The sequence below is a fragment of the Pelophylax lessonae genome (genome assembly GCF_965119305.1).
Source record: "Pelophylax lessonae genome assembly, chromosome: 7".
In the NCBI taxonomy this organism is placed as follows: Eukaryota; Metazoa; Chordata; class Amphibia; order Anura; family Ranidae; genus Pelophylax; species Pelophylax lessonae.
This window is the reverse complement of record NC_138774.1, coordinates 299,415,674-299,438,730: the sequence shown is the minus strand read 5'-3', so window position 1 is coordinate 299,438,730 and position 23,057 is coordinate 299,415,674. Positions and strand designations below refer to the sequence as shown.

The 23,057-nt window shown below is 46.5% G+C and overlaps 1 protein-coding gene across 2 annotated transcripts in view; it reads left to right on the top strand.

Moving 5' to 3' along the window:
• Positions 1 to 9,995: 9,995 nt before the first annotated feature.
• Positions 9,996 to 23,057, top strand: part of LOC309560351 (START domain-containing protein 10-like) — a gene marked incomplete at its 5' end in the record, with an annotated part of 22,436 nt that continues 9,374 nt past the window's right edge. Inside the window, one exon of one of the 2 annotated variants that reach the window (XM_082263978.1) lies at positions 9,996 to 10,018. Coding sequence is in view for 1 of the 2 variants with exons in the window: in XM_082263977.1 (XP_082120103.1) it covers positions 10,167 to 10,331 (165 nt within the window). Of the gene's footprint in view, positions 10,019 to 10,166; positions 10,332 to 23,057 lie in introns of those variants that run through there. The other variant, XM_082263977.1, reaches the window with a different exon arrangement.

Sequence of the window (23,057 nt, the reverse complement as noted above, 5' to 3'; positions counted from 1 at the left end):
TGTCCTTTCCACTCCAATACTCCGATCAATGTCTTTTGTTGCGTATCTGCCCCATATTACTACTTCATAGCTGTACTACAGATAGGTGTGATATCTACTATGAACACAGCTGTGTCACTCAATAAAATATTCACCTCTCACCCTCTGCTTGTCTGCCTCTCATTGTCTTCTGTGGGTGGGAAACCCTACAGGGGTGCAGCATGGGCCGGGGCTAGGCAAGGATTGCGACCCCCCCCCCCAACCTGTGGACCGTTGGCACTCCCCGAGTCCGTTCCTGGTACATAGTAGGAAAATCTGTGCCTTACCTGAGTTCCAAGCTTTCTTCCACACCATTCACCCCCCCCCCCTCCACCACCTTATTGTGCACCCCCACTCCCCCCCACCCTTCATTCCATACCCCCAATATGCACCTCTCAGTTCTCCCCCAGTCCAGCAAGCCCTCCTTTCCATACCCCCAATATGCACCCACACTCTTGCACCCCCTCCTTTCCATACCCCCAATATGCACCTCTCAGTTCTTCTACCCCCCTCATTATGCACCCCCACTCCAGCACCCTCTCCTTCTTTCCATACCCCCAATATGCACCTCTCAGTTCTTCTACCCCCCTCATTATGCATCCACACTCTTGCACCCCCTCCTTCATTCCATACCCCCAATATGCACCTCTGTTCTACCCCCTCCTCGTTATGCACCCCCATTCCAGCATCCCTCCTTTCCATACCCCCAATATGCACCTCTCAGTTCTGCCCCCCTCATTATGCACCCCCACTACAGCACCCCCTCCTTCATTCCATACCCCCAATATGCACCTCTCAGTTCTTCTAACCCCCTCATTATGCATCCACACTCTTGCACCCCCTCCTTCATTCCATACCCCCAATATGCACCTCTGTTCTTCTACCCCCCCCTCATTATGCACCCCCTCCTTCTTTCCATACCTCCAATATGCACCCCTCAGTTCTACCCCCCCTCATTATGCATCCACACTCTTGCACCCCCTCCTTAATTCCATACCCCCAATATGCACCTCTCACCCTCTTCTTGTCTGCCTCTGATTTGTTGTCTGGTCTTCTGTGGGTGGGAAACCCTACAGGGGTGCAACATGGGTTGTCAGTGCCTGGGCCCAGGCAAGTATTGCGACCCCCCCAACCTGTGGACCATTCGCACTCCCTGAGTCCGTTCCTGGTACATAGCACGAAAATCTGTGCCTTACCCGAGTTCCAAGCTTTCTTCCACACCATTCACCCCCCCCACTCATTATGCATCCCACTCCCCTTCCACCACCTTATTGTGCACCTCCACGCCTGCCTTCCTTCATTCCATACCCCCAATATGCACCATTCAGTTCTTCCACCCCCTTATTATTTTTTTTATTATTATTATACAGGATTTATATAGCGCCAACAGTTTGCACAGAGCTTATTATGCACCCCCTCCTTCGTTCCATACCCCCAATATGCATCTCTTGGTTCTTCCACCCCCTCATTATGCATCCCCACTCTTGCACCCCTTCCTTCATTCCATACCTCCAATGTGCACATCTCAGTCCTTCCACCTCGGTGTTCAGTAGAGATGAGGTCCGGGCCCTGTGCAGGAAACTCAAGTGCCTCCATGACTTCAAACCTGCTGAACACCTTTGGAATGAGAAGATACTGATGGGCAGGTACTGATGTTGGATGATTAGACCTTGTAGCAGTGGTCTTAGAAAGGTAAGTTTGAGTTTAGGGTTTGCTGCAGGACACCCGAATTCCTCTATAACCTTAAACCAGGGGTCTTCAAACTTTGGCCCTCCAGCTGTTCAGGAACTACAATTCTCTTCAAACTGTGGCCTTCAAAACTATGGCCTTCAAACTATGGCCCTCCAGTTCAAGAACTACAATTCCCATCTATGGCCTTCAAACTATGGCCCTCCAGTTCAAGAACTACAATTCCCATCATGCCTAGTCAGGTCTGTGCATGTCAGAGTTTTACAATGCCTCATGGGTCGTGTAATTCTGCACCAGCTGGAGGGCCGTACTTTGAGGATCCCTGCCTTAAACCTACTGAACACCTTTGGGATGAGAAGATACTGATGGGCAGGTACTGATGTTGGATGATTACACCTTGTAGCAGTGGTCTTCCAAAGATAGAGGAATTCGGATGTCCTGCAGAAAACCCTATGACCTCCAGGAGTCTTCAATCTATGGCCCTGCAGTTGTTAAGGAACTACAATTCCTATCATGTCTGTGAATGTCAGAGCTTTATAATGTCTCATGGGATGTGTAGTATCGCAACAGCTGGAGGGCCGTAGTTTGAGGATCCCGGTGTTCTAAAATTTAGTCGGACCCGTGAAAATTCCGGACCCTCGTCACTTCCGGTGATACTACGTCACCACCAGCTGGAGCGACAGCTGTTGCGAGCCCTGGTGCGCATGCGCCCAAGACATTTTCCAGGTCCGATTAAATTTTAAGACTTTGCTAACAGCTGACTGAGAGGAGGCGGGGCTGAGGTGGGACGACAACACCGGCGCGGGAAAATTTTACAACACCGCCGCATCAAGAGCTGACTTAGAGGGGACTGTCCGTCCTGAGGAGGCGGGAAGGAAGTGAATATATATAATTTTAGAACACCGCCTGAGGTCCCTAGACTTTCGCATTTAGAGCCACTTCCGCCTGTTCTCCCGATACTTCCGCCCTTACTGACACATACCTCTGCCTGAGGTCCATAGACTTCCGCCCTCACGTAGAAGTGAATTCCGCATTCTCTATGGAAAGTAATAGAGAACCCCTCTAAGTCAGCTCTGCAACATGTTCCTTGCTCGATGATGCGGCGGTGTTATAAAATTTCCCCGTGGCGGTGTTGTCGTCCTACCTCAGCCCCTCCTCCTCCTCTCAGTCAACTGTTAGCAAAGTCTTAAAATTTCATCGGACCTGGAAAATGTCTTGGGCGCATGCGCACCGGGGCTCGCACCAGCTGGTGGTGACGTAGCGTCACCGGAAGTGACGAGGGTCCGGAATTTTCACGGGTCCGATGAAATTTTACAACACCGGCACTAGATTTTAGTTAGGGGTATCAGAGTAAAGGGGGGTGAATACAAATGCAGCCACACTTTTCACAGATTTATTTGTATCATTTATCATTTTCCTTCCACTTCACAATTATGGTCACTTTGTGTCGGTCTATCACATAAAATCCCAATAAAATACATTTAAATTTTTGGTTGTAACATGAGAGAATGGGGGGAATTTCAAGGGTGTTCCAATGAATGGCAGGAAGATTCCCTAGCAGTCCTGCTCTTGGACAACCAACATCCGCCTTGACACATCCCCATGGTGATTGGATGAAGGTGTCGGTGGATATAAGCGTTGGGGGATCTTCATGACACTCATGGAAATAAGATGAGGGTCGGAGAAGCTACGAAACGTCTTCAGAATTGGGGAAAAAGTCCAGATGATTGTGAAGAACATCTTCTAGATTTTACTACCCGGTCAGCCGAAAATAAAGGGGACTTCCAGGTGGAAATAATTCATGTGAAGAATGGTGGAGAAGCCATGAAGGTGAGTGAAGAGTTCCTGGAAACTTCAGCCATGACACCGGGGAACGTGGACAGAACCTGGAGATGTAGTCACAACTTTAGACTCGTCGGTGGAAAATACAGAGGAGGTCAAAGTTCAACATTTCGGTTGGTCCATAAATAACCGCTCACGTGTCAAATAATGGGCAGCTATGCAGAATACAACAGCAGCTTAACTTCCCACTTGGGGGGGGGGGGGTAATGTAAGTGATTTGGCCTTACAACCCTGGCCTAAAACGACTGTATGGGTGATCAGTCATGGTCCATGTACCAGCAGGGGGCAGTATATGACACATTATCACCTTCCGGGACGCCCAGCGTTGGCTTCTACATGATGGGAAAACGCAGCTGCCGTCCACCCAGAACCGCCCTATCCAAGTTCTACGTCATTCTTCATCAACTGGATTATATAACATGTGGGTGACAACGTTCATTTACTACAAACACTAGAGGGTGACAATGCTTCGTGTCCTATAGGGTGACAACGTTCATTTACTAAAAACACTATAGGGTGACAACGCTTCCTGTCCTATAGGGTGACAACGTTCATTTACTACAAACACTATAGGGTGACAACGCTTCCTGTCCTATAGGGTGACAACGTTCATTTACTACAAACACTATAGGGTGACAACGCTTCCTGTCCTATAGGGTGACAACGTTCATTTACTACAAACACTATAGGGTGACAACGCTTCCTGTCCTATAGGGTGACAACGTTCATTTACTACAAACACTATAGGGTGACAACGCTTCCTGTCCTATAGGGTGACAACGTTCATTTACTACAAACACTATAGGGTGACAATACTTCCTGTCCTATAGGGTGACAACGTTCATTTACTAAAAACACTATAGGGTGACAACGCTTCCTGTCCTATAGGGTGACAACGTTCATTTACTAAAAACACTATAGGGTGACAACGCTTCCTGTCCTATAGGGTGACAACGTTCATTTACTACAAACACTATAGGGTGACAACGCTTCCTGTCCTGTAGGGTGACAACGTTCATTTACTAAAAACACTATAGGGTGACAACGCTTCCTGTCCTATAGGGTGACAACGTTCATTTACTACAAACACTATAGGGTGACAACGCTTCCTGTCCTATAGGGTGACAACGTTCATTTACTAAAAACACTATAGGGGTGACAACACTTCCTGTCCTATAGGGTGACAACGTTCATTTACTACAAACACTATAGGGTGACAACGCTTCCTGTCCTGTAGGGTGACAACGTTCATTTACTAAAAACACTATAGGGGTGACAACACTTCCTGTCCTATAGGGTGACAACGTTCATTTACTACAAACACTATAGGGTGACAACACTTCCTGTCCTGTAGGGTGACAACGTTCATTTACTAAAAACACTATAGGGTGACAACGCTTCCTGTCCTATAGGGTGACAACGTTCATTTACTAAAAACACTATAGGGTGACAACGCTTCCTGTCCTATAGGGTGACAACGTTCATTTACTACAAACACTATAGGGTGACAACGCTTCCTGTCCTATAGGGTGACAACGTTCATTTACTACAAACACTATAGGGTGACAACGCTTCCTGTCCTATAGGGTGACAACGTTCATTTACTACAAACACTATAGGGTGACAACGCTTCCTGTTCTATAGGGTGACAACGTTCATTTACTAAAAACACTATAGGGTGACAACGCTTCCTGTCCTATAGGGTGACAACGTTCATTTACTACAAACACTATAGGGTGACAACACTTCCTGTCCTATAGGGTGACAACGTTCATTTACTACAAACACTATAGGGTGACAACGCTTCCTGTCCTGTAGGGTGACAACGTTCATTTACTAAAAACACTATAGGGGTGACAACGCTTCCTGTCCTATAGGGTGACAACGTTCATTTACTAAAAACACTATAGGGTGACAACGCTTCCTGTCCTATAGGGTGACAACGTTCATTTACTAAAAACACTATAGGGTGACAACGCTTCCTGTCCTGTAGGGTGACGTTTCCTGTTCTATAGGGTGACAGCGCTTCCTGTCCTATAAGGTGACAACGCTTCCTGTCCTGTAGGGTGACAACGCGTCCTGTCCTATAGGGTGACAGCGCTTCCTGTCCTATAAGGTGACAACGCTTCCTGTCCTATAGGGTGACAACACTTCCTGTCCAATAGGGTGACAACGCTTCCTGTCCTGTAGGGTGACACCACTTCCTGTCTTATAGGGTGACAATGCTTCCTGTCCTGTAGGGTGACAACGCTTCCAGTCCTATAGGGTGACAACGTGTCCTGTCCTGTAGGGTGACAACGCTTCCTGTTTTGTAGGGTGACAACGCTTCCTGTCCTATAGGGTGCCAACGCTTCCTGTCCTGTAGGGTGACAACGCTTCCTGTCCTGTAGGGTGACAACGCTTCCTGTCCTATAGGGTGCCAACGCTTCCTGTCCCGTAGGGTGACAACGCTTCCTGTCCTGTAGGGTGACAACGCTTACTGTCCCGTAGGGTGACAACGCTTCCTGTCCTATAGGGTGCCACCGCTGCCTGTCCTGTAGGGTGCCACTGCTTCCTGTCCTGTAGGGTGACAACGCTTCCTGTTCTGTAGGGTGACACCGCTTCCTGTCCTGTAGGGTGACAACGCTTACTGTCCTGCAGGGTGACAACACTTCCTGTCCTATAGGGTGACAACACTTCCTGTCCTGTAGGGTGACAACGCTTCCTGTCCTATAGGGTGACAGCGCTTACTGTCCTGCAGGGTGACACCGCTTCCTGTCCTATAGGGTGCCACCGCTTCCTGTCCTGTAGGGTGACAACGCTTCCTGTTCTGTAGGGTGACACCGCTTCCTGTCCTGTAGGGTGACAACGCTTCCTGTCCTATAGGGTGACAACACTTCCTGTCCTGTAGGGTGACAACGCTTCCTGTCCTATAGGGTGACAGCACTTACTGTCCTGCAGGGTGACACCGCTTCCTGTCCTATAGGGTGACAACACTTCCTGTCCTGTAGGGTGACAACGCTTCCTGTCCTATAGGGTGACAACGCTTACTCTCCTGCAGGGTGACAACACTTCCTGTCCTATAGGGTGACAACGCCTCCTGTCCTATAGGGTGACAACACTTCCTGTCCTATAGGGTGACAACACTTCCTGTTATGCATCAGGACGACAGAAACCACCAGCACTGTCCTCAGTGAGAACATCGGGGATGTTGGTGATTGGTGAGTGATGGGGAATGGGAGGAGTTTGTGTTACATTGTATCTGATGAGGATTGTTGCTGTTTCTCTATATTGTAAATATTTTTTTTTACTAAGTTTCATCACTTCCTGATCCTGGGTGGGGGAGGGGTGGGGGTCTTCCTTCTGCTTTGCAATGCCTGAGTGTTAGAACTGTGCACTGATCCCCCCCCCCCCCCCCCATCCTCATATTATTACTGTGACATAGATATACAATATATATACACACACACAGTATCTGAGAAAAGTAAGTACACCCCTCCCATGTGAGACTTTGCTACAATGTAAAGTAGTGAGTGTACAGCTTGTATAACAGTGTAAATTTACTGTCCCCTCAAAATAACTCAACACACAGCCATTAATGTCTAAACCACTGGCAACAAAAGTCAGTACACCCCTAAGTGACAATCTCCAAATTGGGCCCAAAGTGTCAATATTTTGTGTGGCCACCATTATTTTCCAGCACTGCCTTAACCCTCTTGGGCATGGAGTTCACCAGAGCTTCACAGGTTGTCACTGGAGTCCTCTTCCCCTCCCCCATGATGACATCACAGAGCTGGTGGATGTTAGAGACCTTCCCCTCCTCCACCTTCTGTTTGAGGATCCCCACAGATGCTCAATAGGGTTTAGGTCTGGAGACATGCTTTACCAGTCCATCACCTTTACCCTCAGCTTCTTTAGCAAGGCAGTGGTCGTCTTGGAGGTGTTTGGGGTCGTTATGTTGGAATATTGCCCTGCCCCCCAGTCTCTGAAGGGAGGGGATCATGCTCTGCTTCAGTATGTCACAGTACATGTTGGCATTCATGGTTCCCTCAATGAACTGTAGCTCCCCAGTGCTGGCAGCACTCATACGTCTATTTCCCAAAGACAACCTCTGGATATGACGCTGAGCACGGCACTCAACTTCTATGGTTGACCATGGTGAGGCCTGTTCTGAGTGGAACCTGTCCTGGTAAACCGCTGTATGGTCTTGGCCACCGTGCTGCAGCTCAGTTTCAGGGTCTTGGCAATCTTCTTATAGCCTAGGCCATCTTTATGTAGAACAACAATTCTTTTTTTCAGATCCTCAGAGAGTTCTTTGCCATGAGGAGCCATGTTGAACTTCCAGTGACCAGTATGAGAGAGTGAGAGCGATAACACCAAATGTAACACACCTCCCCCCATTCACACCTGAGACCTTGTAACACTAACGAGTCACATGACACCGGGGAGGGAAAATGGATGATTGGGCCCAAATTGGAGATTTTCACTTAGGGGTGTCCTGACTTTTATCAAATACTGTAACCTCACACTGACCCCCCCCCCATAATATTATCACCCTTTCCTCTATAATAATATCAATCTCTGTAATATTACCCCCCTCCCCCCATAATATTATCACCCCCCTATTAAATTACCCTACCCAATAATATTACCCCTCCCCCCTATATTATCACTCTCCATATTACTCTCACACCCCCTATAATATTACCCCCCACACTATATTATCACCCCCCCCATTACATCACCCTACACTATAATATTACCCCCCTATATTATCACACCCCATATAATATTACCTCCTCTATAATATTATCACCCCCCCCATTACATCACCTTACACTATAATATTACCCCCCTATATTATCACACCCCCTATAATATTACCTCCTCTATAATATTATCACCCCCCCCCCATTACATCACCCTACACTATAATATTACCCCCCCCCTATATTATCACACCCCATATAATATTACCTCCTCTATAATATTATCACCCCCCCCCCATTACATCACCCTACACTATAATATTACCCCCCCCCTATATTATCACACCCCATATAATATTACCTCCTCTATAATATTATCACCCCCCCCCCCATTACATCACCCTACACTATAATATTACCCCCCCCTATATTATCACACCCCCTATAATATTACCTCCTCTATAATATTATCACCCCCCCATTACATCACCCCCCCCTATAATATTACCCCCCCCCATATTATCACACCCCCTATAATATTACCCCCCTATATTATCACACCCCATATAATATTACCTTCTCTATAATATTATCACCCCCCCCCATTACATCACCCCCCCCTATAATATTACCCCCCCCCTATATTATCACACCCCATATAATATTACCTCCTCTATAATATTATCACCCCCCCATTACATCACCCCCCCTATAATATTACCCCCCCTATATTATCACACCCCATATAATATTACCTCCTCTATAATATTATCACCCCCCCCCCCCATTACATCACCCTACACTATAATATTACCCCCCCCCTATATTATCACACCCCATATAATATTACCTCCTCTATAATATTATCACCCCCCCCCCCCATTACATCACCCTACACTATAATATTACCCCCCCCCTATATTATCACACCCCATATAATATTACCTCCTCTATAATATTATCACCCCCCCATTACATCACCCCCCCCTATAATATTACCCCCCCCCCATATTATCACACCCCCTATAATATTACCCCCCTATATTATCACACCCCATATAATATTACCCCCCTATATTATCACACCCCATATAATATTACCTTCTCTATAATATTATCACCCCCCCCCCCATTACATCACCCCCCCCTATAATATTACCCCCCTATATTATCACACCCCATATAATATTACCTCCTCTATAATATTACCCCCCCCCCCCTATATTATCACACCCCCTATAATATTACCTTCTCTATAATATTATCACCCCCCCCCCATTACATCACCCCCCCCTATAATATTACCCCCCTATATTATCACACCCCATATAATATTACCTCCTCTATAATATTACCCCCCCCCCCTATATTATCACACCCCCTATAATATTACCTTCTCTGTAATATTATCACCCCCCCCCCCATTACATCACCCCCCCTATAATATTACCCCCCCCCCCTATATTATGACCCTCCATAATATTATATTATCACCCCCCCTATAATATTACCCCCCCCCCATATTATCACACCCCCTATAATATTACCTTCTCTATAATATTATCACCCCCCCCATTACATCACCCCCCCTATAATATTACCCCCCCCCCCTATATTATCACCCCCCATAATATTATAACCCCCTCCATATTAACACCCATCCCCTCTATAATATTATCATCCCCACCCATAATAATATTACCCCCCCCTCCCCCATGATAAGAATGTTCCATGTGTTGTATATTCCGGGGGGGGGGGGGCACACCGGATCTCTCCTGCAGGTGCAGTCGCAGGTAGATGATCAGCCAATGAGGTGATAGAAGGGAGGAGGTGGGCGGGGTCAGTGCAGGTTACAGGTGGGGCGGGGGCACCATAGACGGGTCGGGTGTTGCGGAGATCGCACGTTGTATCCCGGTGGGGGGAGGCGCCATGGCCCGGGAGGTCCCCGCTGTCCCCGATGACGCCCTATTCCGGGCGTTCCAATCCCGGTGTGAGGAGAACGACGGCTGGACGATCTGCTACAACAAATCCGGGATCGGGGTGTGGATGAGGCCGCCCGACGGGGGGAGGGGAGGATCCGTACATACCGTCAAAGTAAGTGAGGGGGAGGGGAGGACGACCATAGAGAGAACTCCTAGATCGGCCGATATCTGATTGGGGAGATGTCAGGTGTCTCAGGGATTTTGTGTGTGATCTGTCCACCCCCTGTCCCCCCCCATACACTGTACAATCCCCCCCCCATAGATCTGTCCCCCCCCAATGCACCGTACAATCTCCCCCCCCCCCCAATGCATCGTACAATCTCCCCCCCCCCCAATGCATCGTACAATCTCTCCCCCCCCCCCAATGCACCGTACAATCTCTCCCCCCCCCCCAATGCATCGTACAATCTCTCCCCCCCCCCCCAATGCACCGTACAATCTCCCCCCCCCCCCCCAATGCACCGTACAATCTCTCCCCCCCCCAATGCACCGTACAATCTCTCCCCCCCCCCAATGCACCGTACAATCTCTCCCCCCCCCCCCCCAATGCACCGTACAATCTCTCCCCCCCCCCCCCAATGCACCGTACAATCTCTCCCCCCCCCCCCCCCAATGCACCGTACAATCTCTCTCCCCCCCCAAATGCACCGTACAATCTCTCTCCCCCCCCCCCCCCAATGCACCATACAATCTCTCCCCCCCCCCCCCCAATGCACCATACAATCTCTCCCCCCCCCCCCCCAATGCACCATACAATCTCTCCCCCCTCCCCCCCAATGCACCGTACAATCTCTCTCCCCCCCCCCCAATGCACCGTACAATCTCTCTCCCCCCCCCCAATGCACCGTACAATCTCTCCCCCCCCCCAATGCACCGTACAATCTCTCCCCCCCCCCCCAATGCACCGTACAATCTCTCCCCCCCCCCCCCAATGCACCGTACAATCTCTCCCCCCCCCCCCCCCCAATGCACCGTACAATCTCTCTCCCCCCCCAAATGCACCGTACAATCTCTCTCCCCCCCCCCCCAATGCACCATACAATCTCTCCCCCCCCCCCCCCCCCAATGCACCATACAATCTCTCCCCCCCCCCCCAATGCACCATACAATCTCTCCCCCCCCCCCCAATGCACCGTACAATCTCTCTCCCCCCCCCCCAATGCACCGTACAATCTCTCTCCCCCCCCCCAATGCATCGTACAATCTCTCTCCCCCCCCCAATGCACCGTACAATCTCCCCCCCCCCCCCAATGCACCGTACAATCTCTCTCCCCCCCCCAATGCACCGTACAATCTCTCTCCCCCCCCCCCAATGCACCGTACAATCTCTCTCCCCCCCCCCCCAATGCACCGTACAATCTCTCCCCCCCCCCCAATGCACCGTACAATCTCCCCCCCAATGCACCGTACAATCTCCCCCCCAATGCACCGTACAATCTCTCTCCCCCCCCCCAATGCACCGTACAATCTCTCTCCCCCCCCAATGCACCGTACAATCTCTCTCCCCCCCCCCCAATGCACCGTACAATCTCTCCCCCCCCCCCAATGCACCGTACAATCTCTCTCCCCCCCCAATGCACCGTACAATCTCTCTCCCCCCCCCCCCCAATGCACCGTACAATCTCTCTCCCCCCCCCCAATGCATCGTACAATCTCTCCCCCCCCCCCCAATGCACCGTACAATCTCCCCCCCCAATGCACCGTACAATCTCCCCCCCAATGCACCGTACAATCTCTCCCCCCCCCCCCCAATGCACCGTACCCCCCAATGCACCGTACAATCTCTCTCCCCCCCCCAATGCACCGTACAATCTCTCTCCCCCCCCCCCCCAATGCATCGTACAATCTCTCCCCCCCCCCAATGCACCGTACAATCTCCCCCCCAATGCACCGTCCAATCTCTCCCCCCCCCCCAATGCACCGTCCAATCTCTCCCCCCCCCCCCCAATGCACCGTCCAATCTCTCCCCCCCCCCCAATGCACCGTCCAATCTCTCCCCCCCCCCCCCAATGCACCGTCCAATCTCTCCCCCCCCCAATGCACCGTCCAATCTCTCCCCCCCCCAATGCACCGTCCAATCTCTCCCCCCCCCAATGCACCGTCCAATCTCTCCCCCCCCAATGCACCGTCCAATCTCTCCCCCCCAATGCACCGTACAATCTCTCCCTCCCCCCCCAATGCACCGTACAATCTCTCCCTCCCCCCCCAATGCACCGTACAATCTCCCCCCCCCAATGCACCGTACAATCTCCCCCCCCCCCCCCAATGCACCGTACAATCTCCCCCCCCCCAATGCACCGTACAATCTCCCCCCCCCCCCAATGCACCGTACAATCTTTCCCCCCCCCCAATGCACCGTACAATCTTTCCCCCCCCCCCAATGCACCGTACAATCTTTCCCCCCCCCAATGCACCGTACAATCTCTCCCCCCCCAATGCACCGTACAATCTCTCCCCCCCCCCCCATGCACCGTACAATCTCTCCCCCCCCATGCACCGTACAATCTCCCCCCCCCCCCCCCCATGCACCGTACAATCTTTCTCTCCCCCACCATGCACCGTACAATCTACCCCCCCCCCAATAGATTTATCCCTCCTATACACCATATGACCCCTCCATAGATCTGCCCCCCCCCCCATAGATCAATCTGTCTTATACACCATGCGACCCCCCCCCCCCCCCCCATAGATCTGATTTCTCCCCCCCCCCCCAATAGATCTGTCCCTCCTATACACCATACAATCCATACTGACTGTACAATTCCCCCATAGATCCAGAAGTACAATCCTCCATAGAAAGATCTGGTCCTTGGACCCCCCCCCCCTCCCTCATAGTTATGGCCATGTATAGATCTCGGCCGTCGATTCTCCCCCCCCATAGATCTGGGCTGGGGATTGGGGAGAGGGCCCAGGGGGATTGGGGAGAGGGCCCAGAGGGTCAGGATTATGATAGAAGACCATCCCAGGGGGTAAGGGGTCAGGATGATGGAGGAAGGCTTCTGGGGGGGTCATCAGGGAAATGGCATGGAGAGCGACGATCAGGATGCGTGAGGGGGGAGTCTGGAGGGGGGGGATGAGTGCGGAGGGTTTTGGGGGGAGGAGAGTTGGGGGGGGGGGGGTTAGGATGAGGGAGGAATGCTCCCGAGGAATGAGTTTAGGTGACTGAGTTTTTTTTTGGGGGGGGGGGGGCAACCTTAAACGATTGTGATGAAGGAAGAAGATGGGAGGGGGGGTCAGGGGGAGAGATCCGTGACGGTCTGATTGGCTTATTGATGACTTTATTGATCGGGGATTGGACTTTGTTGATCGGGGTGGGCTTATTGATGACTTTATTGATAGGGGGTGAGCTTATTGATAGGGGGTGAGCTTATTGATAGGGGGTGAGCTTATTGATAGGGGGTGAGCTTATTGATAGGGGGTGAGCTTATTGATAGGGGGTGAGCTTATTGATAGGGGGTGAGCTTATTGATAGGGGGTGAGCTTATTGATGACTTTATTGATAGGGGGTGAGCTTATTGATGACTTTAATGATAGGGGGTGAGCTTATTGATGACTTTATTGATCGGGATTGGCTTATTGATCACTTTATTGATCGGGATTGGCTTATTGATGACTTTATTGATCGGGATTGGCTTATTGATGACTTTTATTGATCGGGGATTGGCTTTTTGATGACTTCATTGATCAGGGATGGGCTTATTGATGACTTTATTGATCAGGGATGGGCTTATTGATGACTTTATTGATTGGGGATCTGTGTCACACCTGCAGCCTCCACCGTGGCCTTTGCACCAGTTACCTCCCCTCCCCCCTCACATGACAACCATATCTCTATGTACACTTCCTCTTTAGTGATGGACGGGGGTGACGCTCTCCGTGTTTCCATTGAAGCTTCCCCTTTTATTTCTGTACAGGAAGATGTTTGACCACACACCCCAACCACTGACACCCCCCCCCCCCACCCCCCGGAAACCGCAGATCATCTGAGCCAGCAAAAAAAGATAAAAGTAAGAGGAAATGTTCTGTGCGGCGCTCCTTTATTATACCGATTGCAACATAATAACCTAATGTGACCAATCATCCGCTTTCATTTATATAATCCCCGGGAATACCACCATGGAGGTCACTTCCTGTTATAGGGTGACAACACTCTGTGTTGTCACCCTGTCACTCACAACATGCATAACGCCCCATTCACCCCCCTCCCCCGCGTTCTGTACCTCAAAGCCCCAAAACTCTGGAGGAGAAAAATCATTGATTCTCTATGGAGACCGTTCAAATCTCCACAACAAATCACCCGAAGCTCAAAGTTCTGGAGCTTTTTTGGAAGCTTAAAATGGGCAAATTTGTGCATTTTTATTCCCATAAAAATTATTGGAAACACGAGATTTGTGCGTTTTTGTGCACTTTCATGCGCTGCCTTTTTTTGCACAGTTTTTTGCTATTAAAAATAAATAAATAAAACAAAATAGTAATCTATGAATAAATAAATTTAACATAATTCCACAAATAACTAAAAATCATCATCAAAAATAAATAAAATGAATAATATGTAATAACCCCTAACCATAAAAAATAATTATTAATATTATTAGTAAACACCCAAACAATTTTTTTTTTTTTTTTTTTGGGGGGTTAGGGTGTTTATTACTACTAAGAGTTAAGGTTACAATTAGGGTTGGGATTAGGGGTTAATATTATATTTATTGTCTTATTTTTTTTTTTTTTTTTTGGGGGGGGGGGGGGTCAGGGTGTTTATTACTACTAAGTACATGTAAAATAAATAAATGAAATAATAAATACTATGTCATAACTAGCCCCTAATGTTAATCCCTAAACCTTTAATTTTTTTTTTTTTTTTTTTTTTTTTTTTTTTAGGGTTAGGGGTTAAGGTTAGGGGCTATTTATTTATTATTGCATTGTATTTTTGATTAATTTATATTTACATTTTATTATTGCATAGTATTTATTGTATTTTTGATTTAATTTATTTATATTTACATTTTATTTATTATTGCATAGTATTGATTTATTGTATTTTTGATTTAATTTATTTACATTTGATTTATTATTGCATAGTATTGTATTTTTGATTTAATTTATTTAGATTTACATTTGATTTATTATTGCATAGTATTGTATTTTTGATTTAATTTATTTAGATTTACATTTGATTTATTATTGTATAGTATTGATTTATTGTATTTTTGATTTAATTTATTTATTATTGCATAGTATTTGTATTTTTGAGTTAATTTATTTAGATTTACATTTTATTTATTATTGCATAGTATTGTATTTTTTAATTTATTTACATTTTATTTATTATTGCATAGTATTGTATTTTTGATTTAATTTATTTTATATTTACATTTTATTTATTATTGCATAGTATTGTATTTCTGATTTAATTTATTTTATATTTACATAGTATTTATTGTATTTTTAATTTATTTTATATTTACATTTTATTTATTATTGCATAGTATTCATTTATTGTATTTACATTTATTTATTAGCAGTAATAACAAAACAAAAGGGAAAAATTTCTGCGCTAAAAAAAAAAACGTGAAAATATGAAATGTGTGATAAGATAAAAGCTGCTTACAGTGATCATAAACCTATAAATAAACAAATAGTGTAGCTACATTATTTGTATATTAGTAGTAATAACACCCTAACCCCAAACAAAAAAAAATAAAGACAATAAATATAATATTAACCCCTAATCTTAACCTTAACTCTAACCCCTTACCAAAAAAAAAAAAAAAAAAAAAATATTATAATAATAATTAATAAAAAAAAAAAAAAAAAAAAAAGTGATGGAAAAGCTCAAAAACCTAGTTTCTCTTTTTTGCTATAAAAAAAAAAAAGCATTAAAGTGCATAGAACGTGCCAGAAAACAGACGCTACCCTCAGCTGTAAAAGCAGCCTGAGGCAGGTCAGTGCTGCGGATCTCCTGCAGCCTCTTTGCAGCCACTTCCGGTCTCCATACACTCCAGGGATGGCTGCAAGCAATTTCTGAGGTTGGGTTTCCTGATGGTGACACCGGAGGACCATATCTGTGTAATATGCGCTTACATGGCGACTTGTGGTCTCCATCATGGGACAGGGTGACCACGCAGGAGCTGAATTGGGACTCCCAGTGCTGCTGTATAGGGAATTGCATGAAGGTGCAAGAGAGAACTTCCACAATGTGGATTTGATAAAACATTTATTGATCCATTTATTGATTTATTATGAACACAGAAGTGCATTGATGGTGTTTTTTTTTTTATTTATTTTTTCTCTTTGGTTTTAAACCCAAATAGACACAAAATGAACTCCCATTTTCCTTCCATGTAAGGTGGCCAGGTGATAAAAAAAATGGAGCGCTTCCCCTTGAAGCCTGCGCCCTTTTATCTGATCACATTGCGTCAGTCGTCCTCCAGACGTTCGCTGGGGACCTTGCGGGTTATTTGTGCATACATCGGATTCCTGACATACAAGGCATGGCCGGGCCTCTCCTAATACTCGCCTTCAAGAATTGAAAAATAAAATCTTGTATTGGTTTCAATAAACAAGTTAAAAAAAAAAAAAACACACCGGACAGATCTGGAGGTGCGTGGAGCCAGACTTTATTTAAAAAAAAAAAAAAAAACCCACCAGATCTGGAGGTGGGCGGAGCCAGACTTTATTTATTATAAATTATTTACTAAAAAAAATTATAATAAAAAAAAAAAAAAAAAAAAAATTTTTTAGTAAATAATTTATAATAAATAAAGTCTGGCTCCGCCCACCTCCAGATCTGGTGGGTTTTTTTTTTCTTTTTTTTAAATAGTCTGGCTCCACGCACCTGTCCGGTGTAGTGTGTTTTTTTTTTTTTTTTTTTTTTTTTATATATAGAATAATCCTAAAAAGGCCCATGAATAACCTTAAAGGGTAACTCCTCCTTTTGTGGAAAAAGTATAGCAACTAAAATTAATAATCGAGCGTAAAACAATGATTACAAAAGTCATGTTGGGAAAGGACAAAGGCCCATCAACCCCAACCAATAGAAAACCTCCATCTACAGATCTCTGTACTCATCTGATCCAGGGGGGGGGGGGAACAATCTTATTAACTCCTTCCCACTTAAGGGTAAAACAAATCTTAATGCCTGAGCACAATTTTGCAACTTTGACATGTGTAAGTAAAACTGTACATATCATCATCACAGCTACTTTGTACATCCAGGTAGATTATAACGCATTTTTTTTTCTTCCTTTTTCAGGACAAATTGGGCTTTCATTTGATGGTAAATAATTAATAATATGTACTTTTTTTTTTTTTTTTTTTTTTTTATATATATATATATCAAAGGAAAACGGGCCCAAAATGGTAAAAAAAATATATATATATATTTTTTTTTTCATTCTTCCTTTTTTTTTTTTTTTTTTTTTAAATTGAACTGTATATTTCATGTTACTACCATAACCTGTCACCAAAGAACAACCAAAAATAAATTCTCCTGCTCCACACAATTGCAGCGATACCACATACAGTGCGGGAAAATGATTTGATCCCTGCAGATATTGTTACAAAGAAATGGAGGGTGTATAATTTTTATCATTGGTGTATTTTCTATGATAGAGACAGAATATCAACCAAAAATGATACAAATGTTATAAATGGAGATGCAGTTCAGGGAGTAAAATAAGTATTTGATCCCCTTAGTAGTTGGTGGAGAAACCCTTGTTGGAAGCACAGAGGTCAGACGTTTCTTGTAGTTGGGAAGCACAGAGGTCAGACGTTTCTTGTAGATGGAAGCACAGAGGTCAGACGTTTCTTGTAGATGGGAGCACAGAGGTCAGACGTTTCTTGTAGATGGAAGCACAGAGGTCAGACGTTTCTTGTAGATGGAAGCACAGAGGTCAGACGTTTCTTGTAGATGGAAGCACAGAGGTCAGACGTTTCTTGTAGATGGAAGCACAGAGGTCAGACGTTTCTTGTAGATGGAAGCACAGAGGTCAGACGTTTCTTGTAGATGGAAGCACAGAGGTCAGACGTTTCTTGTAGTTGGGAAGCACAGAGGTCAGACGTTTCTTGTAGTTGGAAGCACAGAGGTCAGACGTTTCTTGTAGTTGGAAGCACAGAGGTCAGACGTTTCTTGTAGATGGAAGCACAGAGGTCAGACGTTTCTTGTAGTTGGAAGCACAGAGGTCAGACGTTTCTTGTAGATGGGAAGCACAGAGGTCAGACGTTTCTTGTAGATGGAAGCACAGAGGTCAGACGTTTCTTGTAGATGGAAGCACAGAGGTCAGACGTTTCTTGTAGATGGAAGCACAGAGGTCAGATGTTTCTTGTAGTTGGAAGCACAGAGGTCAGACGTTTCTTGTAGTTAGGAAGCACAGAGGTCAGACGTTTCTTGTAGATGGAAGCACAGAGGTCAGACGTTTCTTGTAGTTGGGAAGCACAGAGGTCAGACGTTTCTTGTAGATGGAAGCACAGAGGTCAGACGTTTCTTGTAGTTGGAAGCACAGAGGTCAGACGTTTCTTGTAGTTGGGAAGCACAGAGGTCAGACGTTTCTTGTAGATGGAAGCACAGAGGTCAGATGTTTCTTGTAGATGGAAGCACAGAGGTCAGACGTTTCTTGTAGATGGAAGCACAGAGGTCAGACGTTTCTTGTAGTTGGAAGCACAGAGGTCAGACGTTTCTTGTAGTTGGAAGCACAGAGGTCAGACGTTTCCTGTAGGTGGAAGCACAGAGGTCAGACGTTTCTTGTAGTTGGGGGCACAGAGGTCAGACGTTTCTTGTAGATGGAAGCACAGAGGTCAGACGTTTCTTGTAGATGGAAGCACAGAGATCAGACGTTTCTTGTAGTTGGAAGCACAGAGGTCAGACGTTTCTTGTAGTTGGAAGCACAGAGGTCAGACGTTTCTTGTAGTTGGAAGCACAGAGGTCAGACGTTTCTTGTAGATGGAAGCACAGAGGTCAGACGTTTCTTGTAGATGGAAGCACAGAGGTCAGACGTTTCTTGTAGATGGGAAGCACAGAGGTCAGACGTTTCTTGTAGATGGAAGCACAGAGGTCAGACGTTTCTTGTAGTTGGGAAGCACAGAGGTCAGACGTTTCTTGTAGATGGAAGCACAGAGGTCAGACGTTTCTTGTAGATGGGAAGCACAGAGGTCAGACGTTTCTTGTAGATGGAAGCACAGAGGTCAGACGTTTCTTGTAGTTGGGGAGCACAGAGGTCAGACGTTTCTTGTAGTTGGAAGCACAGAGGTCAGACGTTTCTTGTAGTTGGAAGCACAGAGGTCAGACGTTTCTTGTAGATGGAAGCACAGAGGTCAGACGTTTCTTGTAGATGGAAGCACAGAGGTCAGACGTTTCTTGTAGATGGAAGCACAGAGGTCAGACGTTTCTTGTAGTTGGAAGCACAGAGGTCAGACGTTTCTTGTAGATGGAAGCACAGAGGTCAGACGTTTCTTGTAGATGGAAGCACAGAGGTCAGACGTTTCTTGTAGATGGAAGCACAGAGGTCAGACGTTTCTTGTAGTTGGGAAGCACAGAGGTCAGACGTTTCTTGTAGTTGGGAAGCACAGAGGTCAGACGTTTCTTGTAGATGGAAGCACAGAGGTCAGACGTTTCTTGTAGATGGAAGCACAGAGGTCAGACGTTTCTTGTAGTTGGAAGCACAGAGGTCAGACGTTTCTTGTAGTTGGGAAGCACAGAGGTCAGACGTTTCTTGTAGTTGGGAAGCACAGAGGTCAGACGTTTCTTGTAGTTGGCCCCCAGGTTTCCACACATCTCAGGAGGGATTTTGCTCCACTCTTCTTTACAGATCTTTTCTAAATCCTTAAGGTTTCTTGGCTGTCGCTTGGCAACTCGAAGTTTCAGCTCCATCCATACATTTTCTATAGGATGAAGATCTGGAGACTGACTAGGCCACTCCATCACCTTAATGTGCTTCTTCTTGAGCCACTCCTTTGTTACCTTGGCGATATGTTTTGGGTCATTGTCCTGCTGGAAGACCCATCCATGACCCATCTTCAGTGTTCTGGCTGAGGGAAGAAGGTTCTCATCCAAGATTTTACAATTCATGGCCCCGCCCATTGGCCACTCAATGCGGCAAAGTCGGACTGTACCTTTATCAGAGAAACAGCCTCAAAGCATCATGTTTCCACCTCCGTGCCTGACTGTGGGGGACGGTGACTGTGGGGGACGGTGACTGTGGGGGACGGTGACTGTAGGCAGGGCCGGATTAAGAGCATCATGGTCTTGGTGCTGAGGATTTTGAAGGGCCTTAAGGGCCGTGCCTTGGCATGCACCCAGAGGAGGAAGGGTGCAGCCATGCATGCCTAATTCAACATGGGATGCTGTCTCTGAAGTGATAATGAAAAGTGCAGCGCTAAAACAATAAAACAATAAAAACATCAATGGATAAATGAAAAGTCTATGAATGGCACACAGTAGTCTTGTAAAAAAGAGGAGAAAACAGTCCAATAAGAAATCCCAATGAAAGTGCTCAGTGCTGATCAGTAAACAGGACACAAGTGCTTGTTCAGTGCAATCCTTCACCAGAGGTGCTAACCTCTCACCTGTAGGCTGTGAAAAGACAGCCTTAAAAAGTACACTCCCAGCAATGTGAAAATCCTGACCAGGACAGCAATCACAGAGGGCATCTCTCCTTTTTGTTAAGGTGTTCACAACGATCCCCATGTAATAGAAAGGGGGCAGACCATAGTGCAATATGTTTCAAACACCACAATTTATTGATAAAACAAATGGACAGCCTCTTACTTCAAGGTAATGCAAAAACGAGCAGTACAGCAATCCAGCTGATCTCCAGACAGAGCGGAACGCTCTGCTGACAGGGGCTACGAGTGACGTCACAATCTCCTCCCCCTTGCGCACGCGTATCGTCCGTGGGCGGGACTTCCTCAGCGTATCGAGGAACGCTGACAGGGGGCTACGTCACTCGTAGCCCCTGTCAGCAGAGCGTTCCGCTCTGTCTGGAGATCAGCTGGATTGCTGTACTGCTCGTTTTTGCATTACCTTGAAGTAAGAGGCTGTCCATTTGTTTTATCAATAAATTGTGGTGTTTGAAACATATTGCACTATGGTCTGCCCCCTTTCTATTACATGGGGATCGTTGTGAACACCTTTACAAAAAGGAGAGATGCCCTCTGTGATTGCTGTCCTGGTCAGGATTTTCACATTGCTGGGAGTGTACTTTTAAGGCTGTCTTTTCACAGCCTACAGGTGAGAGGTTAGCACCTCTGGTGAAGGATTGCACTGAACAAGCACTTGTGTCCTGTTTACTGATCAGCACTGAGCACTTTCATTGGGATTTCTTATTGGACTGTTTTCTCCTCTTTTTTACAAGACTACTGCGTGCCATTCATAGACTCTTCATTTATCCATTGATGTTTTTATTGTTTTAGCGCTGCACTTTTCATTATCAGTTTTACATTGGGTTTTATATATTTTTTACCTTGGTGTCAGCTGCTTTTATCTATTTCCATCCATTTATTTATTAATGCTTGCACTGATATTCTTGTTTTTTCATTGCTGTCTCTGAAGCCCATAAACACATCCATGCATCGGCAACTGTCCCTCCTTGTCCGGCCTTCGCGCTGTGTGGGGAGGTTCTGAGGGTGCTGCCTGGGGAAGCGAGCATAGAAGCCAGACTTCTGTGTTTACAAGTGACAGAAGAGCGGTAACAGTGAATATGGCCAACCCGGGGCCTATATAAAAGGTAGGGGCCTGGAGCTGCAGCTCCAATAGCCCCTACGTTAATCTGGCCCTGACTGTAGGGGACGGGTGTCTGTAGGGGACGGGTGTCTGTAGGGGACGGGTGTCTGTAGGGGACGGGTGTCTGTAGGGGACGGGTGTCTGTAGGGGACGGGTGTCTGTAGGGGACGGGTGTCTGTAGGGGACGGGTGTCTGTAGGGGACGGGTGTCTGTAGGGGACGGGTGTCTGTAGGGGACGGGTGTCTGTAGGGGCCAGTGACTGTAGGGATGATGTTCTTAGAGTCATAGTCAGCATTTTTTTTTACCTCCAAACACTGAGTTGAGTTAATGCCAAAGAGCTAAATTTTGGTCTCCTCTGATCACAGCACTTCCTCCCAATCCTTCTCTGAATCATTTAGATGTTCATTGGCAATCCTCAGACGGGTTGTACCTTCTTGAGGAGGGGGCATTGCGGGTGCTGCAGGATTTCAATCCATGGCGGAGTATTGTCTTACCAATGGTTTGTTTGGTGACTGTGCTCCCAACTGCCTTGAGATCATTCACAAGCTCCTCCCATGTAGTTCTGGGCGGATCCCTCACTTTTCTCATGACCATCCTCACCCCATGAGGAGAAATCTTCCATGGAGCTCCATACTGAGGACCATTGATGATTATTTTGTATTTCCTCCATTAGCCAATAATCGCTCCAACAGTTGTCTCCTTCTCCCCAAGTTTCTTGCTGATGGTCTTGTAGCCATTCCAGCCTTGTGCCGGTCTCCAATCTTCTCCCTGACCTCCTCTGACAGCTCTTTGGTCTTCCCATGATAGTGAGCTGTGATTGGAGGAAAGATTCTGTGGGTGGGTGTCTTCTATACACATAACGAGTTGTCTTCTTACATTGACAGGACTAATCTGTGACCACATGAGCCCCTCCTGTAGCCAGTCTGTGGGGGCGGAGTTATTGTTGGTTGGTCGGGGATCAAATACTTATTTTACTCCCTGAACTGCAACTCCATTGATAACATTTCTATCATTTTTGGTTGATATTCTGTCTCTATCATATAAAATACACCAATGATAAAAATTATAGACCCTCCATTTCTTTGTAACACACTCTGCAGGGATCAGATCATTATTTTGCCC